The 11,503-nt window shown below is 45.5% G+C and overlaps 1 protein-coding gene across 3 annotated transcripts; it reads right to left on the minus strand.

Moving 5' to 3' along the window:
• Positions 1-393: 393 nt before the first annotated feature.
• Positions 394-11,239, minus strand: etv5a (ETS variant transcription factor 5a). Of its 3 annotated transcripts, none has more exons than XM_026296032.1 (13): positions 11,090-11,239; positions 9,368-9,506; positions 9,070-9,160; positions 8,898-8,945; positions 8,489-8,539; positions 6,481-6,604; positions 6,054-6,356; positions 5,603-5,916; positions 3,811-3,873; positions 3,332-3,400; positions 2,905-3,074; positions 2,677-2,778; positions 394-2,422 (listed from the first exon to the last, which is right to left on the minus strand). In XM_026296032.1, the coding sequence occupies exons 2-13, from the start codon at positions 9,413-9,415 to the stop codon at positions 2,192-2,194; spliced, it is 1,614 nt and encodes a 537-aa protein (XP_026151817.1). In that variant the 5' UTR covers positions 9,416-9,506; positions 11,090-11,239; the 3' UTR covers positions 394-2,191. The 3 variants fall into 3 exon arrangements, with proteins under 3 accessions (XP_026151817.1, XP_026151816.1, XP_026151815.1); XM_026296031.1 differs by having other exon boundaries at positions 9,070-9,163; XM_026296030.1 differs by having other exon boundaries at positions 9,070-9,163; positions 9,278-9,506.
• Between the last annotated feature and the right edge of the window lie 264 nt (positions 11,240-11,503).

Here is an 11,503-nt window from a genome sequence, read left to right on the forward strand (position 1 = left end):
TCATTCTCTTACACTCTGGTAGGTGTGTATGTGTTAACAGGCAAAAGCACCAACCATCCCAGTGTAAATTAAACCTTGTCAACAAGTCGATTAATTAAAACTACATACCAGCAATCAAAGTGCTCACTTCCATTCAGGGAAAATGAAATACATAGAATAAATTGTTTCTGTATACAGCCAGATATGGGTAAACACATCTGCTGGGTTAGAAGAGAGTAATCATTTACCCATAAATATATCAGAAAGAGGAAAGGCATGTGACTTAAATCAGCCAGGTCAAGCACTGTGACTGCCAGACCACAGCAGCCCGTCAGCTGACTGACCTACTGCTAGCAGGAGCAGGGGTGGGGAGGTGGGAGAGAAAATGAGTAAACACACTAGGACTGCAGGCAGTGAAGCATATAGGACTGTTTATTGTACCCAGTACAGATCATCATAAACTCAGCAGTGTAAGAAACACATTGTAAGGGGTTGGGGGCTCAAGCCTGTACAAATGCAGACAATCCCTGTGCCTGGGATGGACCCCATAATATAACGTGTGTCTTCACTGTAGCCTCGGCTGGAACTTGGGCTTTGATACACACATATTTCTAAAAGGCATGGTAACATCTTCTCATTTATTCTCCAACCCAGTACAGAGGCCTCTTAGAGAAATAGTCTGCAGTAGAAGCATCAAAAGGATTGAGATTTTTTTTTTTAAAAAGGTACATGTCTATTAGAGGCAGAACTATACAGCTTATACATTAAAATCAAAAACAATGCAGCCTTATAGCAAAAATATATACTTTATATAGGTTTGTCTTTGCCCCCATTCCAAAACAGAGAGTGAACACGAAAAATGCAGAGAAAAAAAAAACAAAAAAAAAAAATCACAAATATCTTCTTTGTCCAGAGACAGTGAAGCGATATGTTAGTGGACACAGTCTTGACTGATTACACCATGCAAAGAGAAGCAGAGGTCTCCTGTTGACAGCTTGTGATTGGCAGAAAGCTTTCCAAAAGAAGGTGTCAGATTTTCACCCCACTGTTGTTTTTTTTGTTTTGTTTTTTTTGCATGCAACATCCTGATGCTCCTGCCATACTGGTGCATCAGAGGAACTAGTAGACTGCCAAGGAAACATCAAGCACCCAGACAGAAATACAAAAAAGTAGCAACATGACCATTTATCATACATAACGTCTTAGGCCTTTTATGAATTATGAACGTCTTCTGGGAAAGTATGTACTTGGGCGATGCATCCCTTATGAAATGGAGTAGATGGAGTGCTAGTAACCTCTAAAACTGAGCGATAATCGACCCAGAAGTGATTATCAGCCATGAGAGGAGTGTGCTGTGTGGACTGTGGGCTCTTACCGTTGGGTGTAGTAACTAAAGGGAAGCAGGTACAATCTCTTACACTGTCAAAACGATTACAGACGTAACATTTACACGAGAGAGCAGCCAACTAGCCTGAAATACAGCAACGTCCCAGAAATCTGAGCTTTCTGGGTCCCTAAAATCTCAACAAAAATCATAGAACAGCTGGCTTATTAAAAAACATCATCCTATGTACAAGGAAAAAACTGATTAGTGGGTTTGGAGCATGTTGTGTTTTCTTTTTTCATCCGTTTTTGCAAATTAAAGCCCTTTTTACGGATCTTGTGTTTCAGATGTGGTGACATGACAACAGGGGAACTGAAAAAGGCAACTGCATTTAGAATATCTCATCTGATTTTTACTGTTTTTACTCTGTAGGTTGATTGTTTTTTAGAAAAGCAGATTGTCAATCAGAAATGTAACAATGCTTGCAGTCTTGTACAAAGGGGGGACGGGGGGGTCTGTCAGTTCTTTTAAAGATGGCGGGCCATTGCCTCGCTTCATTTGGTCTCCATAGCAACAGTAGCCCATTGCCTTACTTCAGAAACCTTGTAAGGTGGGCAGAGCTACCGAATCCAGTTCACCCTCACTGGTTTCACAACCCTCTCCCTTTTCTCTCTTTTTCATTTGATGGTGCTGCAGAGCTGTTGCTGCTTTTCCCTCACTCGCTCTTAGCTGGGGAGCTCAGAGGGGAACCATGAAGGAACAGAGCTCAAGGTTTTCCTTCCAAGCAGCTCAGCAGTTTCATCTCTGGATTTTAAAAGAGTGGGCGTCAAGAGACTTTGGGAGTGTTTGCGTGTAGATGTTTGTTGTGCATTGCGACCCTGTTGCTCGTTAGTAGCCGTAGCCATCTGGGAAGGGCAAGCCTGCCACGCACTGCTCCCCAGAGTCCAGCAGGTAGGGAGCAGTTTCATCATAGTGTGTGAGGGGCACAGTGTCATCTTCCAGCCCCGGCAGGCTGTCTGGGTCGACCTTCAGGTTGGGCCTCTGGTTGTCGGGGAAGGCCATAGAAAAGAGAGCCTCAGGATCACACACAAACTTGTAGACGTACCTCTCACCAGCCACCTGAGAAACAAGACAAAAAACATACTTGACTCCTCCAGGGACTACTTCGTATCCTTTTAAATGCACACATAACATTATAGATACTCTATACATGTGCCATTTATATTAGGACTCTGAAGTTGGTTGGGATAAACTGCTGGTTAGGATTCACTGAAGCTATTTAGTCACTGGTTGTGATAAGACTCTGCTGTCATGATTTTAGTACCTAAACAGGGTGTGGAGGGGGTGGGAAAAACAAAGAAACGTGCCTTTACCTTCTGCATGATGCCTTTCTCGTAGTAGTAACGCAGCGAGCGGCTCAGCTTGTCATAGTTCATGGCTGGTCTGTTCTTCTGGATCCCCCAGCGACGAGCCACCTGTGAGACATACACACAAGAAGGATCCATGGATTACAAAGCTGCAGTGCTACTCTAAACTGTTCATATGCAAAAAAAATTAAAAAGACATCAGACATGAGTCCAGTTGAACAAAGTGGGGCTGACCTCTTCAGGCTCAATGAGCTTGAACTCCATGCCACGACCAGTCCAGGCTATGAAGTGGCCATTGGCTGGGTCATCCAGTAAAGTGACAAGGAACTGCCAGAGCTGCAGGGAGCCACGGCGCTGGTAGGGAGGTCCGTCACGATAAACAGACGGTTCCTGTTTTACTTTACCTTGGAGTGAAAAAGGAGAGAGAGAGAGTGCAGAAGGAGATGAAGAGGCAGAAGGGGAAAGAGAGGAAAAAAAGAAAAGTGTCAATCAGCACGGCCACAGTGTGGTGAGACATTCCTGCCAGATGGTGACTGTGAAGTGGACTTGCTGTTCATTATGCACCATGAACTGTCAAAGAATCACTTTATGGACATTTAATATCTGCTGCTTCTGCTCTAACCATGTTTTTCCATTCCTACGCAGCATTTTTCAAACATACCTTCTAATCTTTCTGGGACCACACAGGTGTCGTCATAGTAGAGCTGAGGATCTCTGTCAAAGGAGAAGCCTGAAATTGAAAAACAAAAGAAACGCAACATGGATCAGATGAAAGAGTAGCAGCAGATAGACTGTGGAAAACTGTTTTTGTTATCACATGAAGGCCAGAAACCAACCCACATCTCAAAACCTCATGCAAAACACTACAGCCAGGCAGCTCCCCAAGAAAGGAAACATGTATTGTTCTGAATTTCTGCCAGCTGCTGATGTGGGAAACTTACTGTACATGTGGAGCAGCTACACTAGATTCAAGGACAGATTCATTTTAATGCTGCTGAGAGCTTCTTTCAGTCTTCTTTTCAGTCATTAGCAGCTCAGTAAGTCACAAGGTTCACGGCCACAAAGAGTGGATTTTACTAATGAATACATTTACACACCTGAAACACAAAAACAGAACGGCATACAGAGACATAAACTTACGTTCATGGTTATTCTGGTAGAAGTTCCCTGCTCTCCCAAACGACGACTGACAGTTAGGCACTTCTGTAAAGAAGACGGGGAATAATCTTAGAAAAGAAACATCTTACAGCCAAATACATCAGAATCCAGCTCAGAGCTGACAGATACAGACATGTGGACTCCTGCCTCTTGTAGCTTTCATATGTATGTTTGCTCTGTTAATGGAGGACAGATCAATCCAATCTATATTAGTGTGTTATGTTGATAAATATACAAGGTCAAAAAGATCAAAACATATTCTGTCCAACTAATGGACATGTCCATCAGTTTGGCTGAAAAATGATGTCCCCGACCAACATGTATACACACACACCCACACCTAGGAGTGGACTAAAGCCCAGATCAGAGTGCACTGCACAGTACACAACATCCCCTGCATGTCTGCCAAAGCCTTTAAAAAGGATTAGCACCATGGTTGCTGCATTAAATCTCAATGACAATCAAGTTACGCCAGTCTTCCCCCCTGAGGGGTCAAGGCCTGTCTTCTGTTTTCACTGTCTTGGCAACAACTCCCTTATCCCCACTCCTTATTCTGTTTCCTGTCAACTGATAAGACAATCACAGATCAATCTTGAGCAAGTGCTTCCTTAAGCCTGTCTCTTCTTGTTCTCACTTGGTAAAGAGTCTGCAGAAGTAAACATTACTGTCAAGTCTTAGCATGCATGCAGACAAAGAGAACAGAAAAGGGGAATCAAAGGGAAAGTGTGCAAACTTTCTCAAATGCTGATCATGCTTGGATTCACACGGTGGCTTTACATTTAAATAAATGGTTTGGCACGGCCTGCAGACCACCCAGCAACGCTGTAACAGTATGTTCCATGCTGGTATGCTAATGATGCACATCTTCCATCCATTGAGAGATGTGCAGCCTCTGTGACGTAGGTATTTAAAGGCCATAAAAAGCTAAGAGGATTTGTCATTACATCACTGCCCGGCCAGCCCGTCACACACCAGGCAGAAAAAAAATGAGAGTATATGAGAGCGAGTAAATGAGAACGGATAAAAAAAAAGTTGCAGAGTTTGTGGAAACGCTGATGTTAGTACAGCAGAGCAGGGACAACAGCTGGGTGTGTGGGCGAGCGGATCAAACAATGCACATCTCTTCTCTGGCTTGTTGATTTATACCATGCGAGTAAACACTATCTCTGCCAGGACTGTTTGACAAGGCTCTTTGTAGAGGCTAGCATCTTTTGGCCTCTTGTTTATTCTATGAAAACCAAGCTGAGAATTTCCAGGCTCTTGCAATCAACTTGCTGTGCTGCAGGTCACTAAGTCCTCTGAGCACACTTACCTAGATCTATTCCAGGGAGGCTCAGGGAAGAGGTCCTTTGCACCTGGCTGGATGACCCATTTACTTATTGCCCTTGGAGGCTTACACTGAGCTAAAAGACCCACTTTTACTTTACTGGCACGACTCTGGAGGAATGATGCCGATTAGGCTTTGAGAGAGAGAGAGAGAGAGAGAGAGAGTGTGTGTGTGTGTGTGTGTGTGTGTGTGTGTGCAGGCCTCTGTTGAATGTTAAAACTCACAGGCATTTGTTAGCGCCCAGAACAAATATGGTCAGGCACATTCCTCACCCGCTACTTGCTCCACTTGCACAGAGCCCTGGACAATTACTTTCACACAGCTAGCAAGGGACGTTCTCACACAGCGAGTGAATTACGCAAAAAGCTCCAAAGTGGCATCTTGAGAAGTAATGGACTCTTCTCTTAATTTAGCATTTGGTACCTTTCCCTAAACCTGGCGACTCACCAGAATCAAAGCAGAAGTCACGAGGTTCCTGCTTGATGGCCATGGGGTGAAAAGCAGTCTGACGTGGAGGAGCAGGGGGCGGACCTGGGGGACCCATGGTGGGGCCGCCTTGCTCGGCATACCGTGGGTCAATGAGTTCTTGCTTGAAGCCCTGTGGAGGCACAGCCACCAATGGCTCGGACATTTGCCGGTGGTATGGTGGCCGCCCGTCGCGCTGCAAACTGTTGCTGCTGGGAGGCTGGGGCAAGAACTGGGGTGGCTGGTTCTCTGATGGGGGGAAAGGTAGACATGGTTCTGACATCTGCCTCTGGAACCTAAAGACAGATGGGGAAATGGACAGACAATATAATTGAGTCTTCTTCTGGAAACACTAATCGCAAACATGCTATATCAGAACATTGAAAGCAAAATTCCCAAACTCGGGTGAAGAGGTTTAACTCTGAGTGCTCACCTGTGCTCAGGTGTGAAGCTGCTGGCATCCTGACTGATGGGTACACAAGGCACAGCGAATGGCGGGCTGTGGCTGTGGACTGGGAGTGCTTGCTGGTTGGGAGGGCCTGCGCTCACTGTTATAGGCTGTTGTATGTGCACCTGACGTGGCCCGATGTTGGGATTGGCTACATGGGGGTGGGGAGGGGGCGTATGCTCACTCAGTGGGTGTGCTCCTGCTGTGCTGCTGGGACCGCAAGGAGAGACTGGAGTAGAGGGTGGAGTTAATGGCTTGAACCCATGAATGGGTTTCCTGTCACAGGCACTGTGGATAAAGAGATGGGGCAAATGACAGAGTCAGCACTCCTTTAATTCGAGAGGGCTAATCAATTCGCCTCCACAGGCCACTGCCATAGACATTACTACAAATGTAATTAGCCACAACATACCTGTAGCTGTAAAGGCACTTCTCTCCGTAGGGCATGGGACTCCTGTCCTGGCGACAGGGAGAAAACTCTTTGGACGGAGTCAGCTCTCGTTTGATCTTGGCTGGTGGTGGGCCATGAAACATCACTAGATACAGGGAGACATAGAGAAAAGCAGCACAGCTGAGTGCACGAGATAGACTGCAGATATCACCTAATTGAAGCCATAAGCAGAAGTGCAGCAGTGACCTTAAACACATTTGGAAGTGATGGATAAATGGATGCATGGACAGTGTCGGAGTATTCCCCTGACTGACAGAGCCACTTAGCAGCTATTTATCATCAGCCCTAATGATGGTCAACTCTGTGCTCTGAAAACAACCATCTATCCAACTCTGCTACGTAGCATGATACTAACTGCACTATACACACAAAAGCCATCAAATTTCTCAACTGATTCCCTTTAGGACTGTCCAATACCAATACCCATGACTCAGTGTGGTTGTAATCTAATGGCGATGAATGATTTTCTCCTCCCGTGCTGTAACCATTAGACACTAGCTGCAGCTTTCTGAGTATTGGCTGCAGTTTCCGGGGCGCCACATAATAGCTGGGCAGAAACTAGATCCGCAGGCACAGAGGAGCAGGAGCCAAATAAATCTCCCAGGGTGCTGATGGATCTAAGCAGAGCTAACAATGGGCACGTGAGCTCCCCTGTGTGTGCTGTGAAACCTAATGGCTTGATTGAGTCTCCTCACACAGAGAGAAAAGTAAATAATGGGGAGATTAGGCATCTTTTCTTACTGTGCACCCTCTTCTGTGTACCAGCTCACCATGCCCACAACTTATCTCCTTTAAACTTAGATCTCTCCTCCAATCCAAAGCAAATTATATATAGTTTCAGCCTGGCTGCAAGAACTGAAGCTCATTTTGGAAAATCTGGTTTTGGTGAATAGGCAACAGCCCACGGCCAGGAAGCAGCAATGACTGCCAAACCTTCAGCTCTGTACCACACACACACACACACACACACACACACACACACACACACACACACACACACACACACACACACACACACACACACACACACACACACACACACACACACACACACACACACACACACACACACACACACCAAAATGACAACACAAGGTCAAGGACTACACCCCAGCAGCACTGCACAGATTGCATACAGTACAAACCTCCATATAACTCTGAATGGGGCCCTCTATAAAAACATACATGTCAATGCATCAGCCACAATAACATGTTGCAGCACCGCGGGTGAGTGGTCAGTTTACAGCTAACCAAGATTTAAAAGGCAGCCCTGACAAAGACAAGCAGCAACCACACCCTGTCTCCACCTCCTACGCATCAGATGAAAACATAAACTCAAAGACAGAAAGGAGAGGAGGGGGAGGCCGTAAAATGCTCCATTGGGCATAATTCAAATATATCCTTCGCCTGTAGCCTAAAGGCAACGAGCAAAGACAAACAGGCTGTACGGAGCTAGTGAGTGAGTGGATTCTGGGGGAGCAGGACTGAAGCTGCCCTATCCACTGGAATCTAGCCCACTTCAGCAGCAGGGCCTGAGTGCGGGAAAGTGTGAAATCAGATTAGGAGCTTGGCTCATGTGATGCCCCATGCCAATCGGCTGATTAAACTCAAAATGGAGTAGAGGGAGGGAGGAGGGAGAGCTGCCTCTCGCAGAGTTTGAAGAATGGCTTGTCCTCGGCAGGATGAAGAAAGTCTGATAAAAAGAAAGGTTCCCTGGACGTTTGATCAGGGACGATAGGAGTAAGAGTTGTATCCTTGAAGCAAAAAGAAGAACATGTGGTGTGTTCCAGGGGTGGAAATCTCCAATGCCTGAATTGTCACTGCTGTTGGAACCTGGCTGGGCTAAAACATCCTAATCATGACCAGTTTTGACTGAAATCAAACCCACAGTTTCGGAAACTGTTCAGGCAACAAATACACACTGAGAATAATCAGAGATGGGCATAAAAAAAAAAAACCAGGTACTTACAGCTATCTGACTGGAAATCTGGGACAAACTGTTCGTCATCAGGCACCTGGGCTGTGGAGAAAAATCAAACGCTGAACCCTTTTAATAATAAACTGACACCTTCATGTGCTCAAAAAGGAAAAAATGAAAGAAACCAGTTTATTGATTTAAAAATATAATCTAACTGGAAAAAAACAGGGTCAGAGTCAGCAGCTTCTCTTGAATAGGACTTTGTTCTTGTTGCTGTAATTGCTAAATATTCCTCATCAAGTTAACCTTTACTCCTAGAACTTGTCCAATTTCTCCATGTTCACCATTAAGTAAAGATTTATAATAAAGAATAATTTCACTGGAATCATCCTGTGGAATAAATAAGAGATGTAAAAAAAAAAAATAAAAAATAATAAAAAAAAATAAAAATCTAACTCACCTTCTGCAATCCAGATCTCTTGCAGCTGACTGAGGTCTTGGAAGAGTTCTGGAAACCAAGAAGTGAAAGCTACTGAGCACAGCTTCCCACCAATTTAACTGTAAACCTAATTACAGGTTAAATCGCGGTGATTACAGGGATACACCTCATCCATTCACATCAGCGACATTACCTTCTGTGTCCTGGGCGAGTTCTGTGTCGACAAATTTCCTTTTCCTGTCGTTCAGAGGCCTGTGAGACGGTTCCTCCACATGTGACTTGTGCTGCTGAGAAGGAGAAGAAGAACAACAAATGTCAAATGATCAACAGAAGATATCGCTTCTGTCACAGTGCACAATGCAGACGGCATGTGAGTGTACCAGAAATGTACAGTGACCTACAGAGACCACAAGGAGGTCCATCCACCCTGCAGAGCCATGAGGCTGAGAGTGTGAGGAAGTGATGTGAGAGGCTGGCATATGTCCACTTACACTGGGTGGGACCATAAATGGGACTTGCTGGTCGTAGAATTCGTCCATGTTATCTCAGTGACTGGGGGGGGCTCCAATATTAAGGGGAGGGGGAGGTGTTCGCTTTAAAGCGACAACGCCCGGATCACTCTGTGGGTCACTGGAAAAGACAAGATCAGGAGAGGAAACATGCAGCAGGTGTCAACAAAACTGCTCAGATATGAACGTTGGGTTTTCACAGCACAAACATGGGTTTTCACACTAAAAACGATGCTGAGCTCTTCAAGACCTTCCACTTCAAACCACTGATTCACCTCTGTTCCAATTTCTGACACCACATTGCGTGCAGAGCTTCACGACACAGTCCTAACCGGCCCTGTGCCTCATATTCTGATGGTGCAACAAGGCCACCATCTTCTTCAATGGTTTATTTAACCAACAAACAGCTCTTTGAAGCGAGCCATGCCGAGTTAAGAGGAAGCAGTGCAATGTAAACACACGGCAGTAATGGAACACATGCAACCGGGTTATATAAGCCGCACTCACTGGCCATCTGTGGGCACCACTTCCCACTATAATCAGCTTGGAGCTCTTGAGTAAAAGACTTGGAAAGTCTTGGGAGTGTGTGGCGTGCTCTACGAAGCAAAGCACCCAAACAAGATGGAAAAACATCCACTCACAGAGCTCGTCAGGGTCTTACAAAGCCTTGCACCTTTTGCTGGGTGCTCCCTGCTGCTTGTGTACAATACTACACAATCAGAAACACAAGCACCAGAAAAGGTTAAAGCAATAAAAACAAGATCACAACACCAGCACTAGCCTATATTCTCACTTCTCCCTCAGCAGTGATATGACTCACTCCTCTATCTCCCGTTAATGCATGACGAATAAAGAAAAGCTGCTGGGCAATAATTACAGGTGCCCAGCACACGCGCGCGCGCGCACACACACACGCGCACACACACACTTGTTTATGACATTTGGACTCACTTTAAGTGTCTTCATGTGCAGCATATTTTCATACAACACGTCAATCAGCAAGTTAATGTCAACAACTCCACTGGCTCTCCTCTGACGGACCATAAATATGTTGAAAAGGTATTTAGATGATCATAATAAGGCTGAGGACAAATAAAACCATGCGGTCCCTAAACGCAACAAAAGCAGCCAAAGTTTCTCTGAGTTTATCAGCCTGTAATTTTCACAGCAATCACTGTAGAGAGTCAAACTCAGAAGCTGCGCAGCTTTCACCACTAAAGTGCCAGATTTCCCGTCAAACTTTGGCGTTTAAAGCTGAGGGTCGGGGGCCGCCGCTGGGGAGGGAGATCACCCGACACCCCCTGTACCCCCCCTCCTCCTCACCCATACACCCACTCCCCACCCCTCCCCCACCCACCCACCACCTCCCTTGTTTTTCTCAATGAAGTGAAACTCGATCCGTGTGGAAACACAGGGGAGGAAAAAAAATGGCCCGTCCATTCATAAAAAAAATCACAAACAGTCGCCTGACCGCGCTGATAACCCAAATATCCACACAGATTAACCCCGGAGCCACTTACAACACACTCCGAGCTCGAACACCACATCCACCAACTATTTCATGCACGCAGCAGCCCATTTAAAACGCTTTCTAAACTAAATAGCTTTAATTAAGATGGCGTTTGCGTTCGTTTTTAGTCTAAAAGAGCATTTTAAAAAAGCTATAAACAAGTTTTTAAAAATAAAATAACTAATGCATCTTACCTGGCTTGCGCTTATATCCGTCCTCAATATCGAAATAAAATGGTAGAAATATCCAAAAAGACGAAAACAGCGTGTGGACAGTCGTGTGGTCGCCGCGCGCTGATACACCGATGTGTCTCCGTCGACTCACAAAACTTGACTGAGCTTTTCGTTAATGCACCGTCGGTTTTCCCTTGGGCTCGAGAGGCACGCACGCTGATTGGCGGACGCGAGCTGTCAGTCAAGCAAACGGCCAATGGCCTGCCCGGAGCTCATGAATTATGCATAACCCTCAATCTGACCAATCACAGCGCAGCAGCGGCCTATTTTTATGAATGGCTGGATTTCATTCACATTTTTTTCAACCATCAGAGCCAAGATGCGTTTGTTAAAGGGGCCGCCGCAGTGGAAACGCACCAAAGATCGAAACCCGCA

The sequence above is a fragment of the Mastacembelus armatus genome, chromosome 21 (genome assembly GCF_900324485.2).
Source record: "Mastacembelus armatus chromosome 21, fMasArm1.2, whole genome shotgun sequence".
Lineage (NCBI taxonomy): Eukaryota > Metazoa > Chordata > Actinopteri > Synbranchiformes > Mastacembelidae > Mastacembelus > Mastacembelus armatus.

Excerpts from the sequence above, each read along its gene's own strand:
- etv5a (XM_026296030.1), bottom strand. The coding sequence starts at position 9,415 with ATGGACGAATTCTACGACCAGCAAGTCCCATTTATGGTCCCACCCAGT. Across the intron at positions 8,540-8,897 it reads AGAGATCTGGATTGCAGAAG|CCCAGGTGCCTGATGACGAA; the intron begins GTGAGTTAGATT and ends TTTTCTCCACAG. Across the intron at positions 2,423-2,676 it reads AGAAAGGCATCATGCAGAAG|GTGGCTGGTGAGAGGTACGT; the intron begins GTAAAGGCACGT and ends CTTGTTTCTCAG.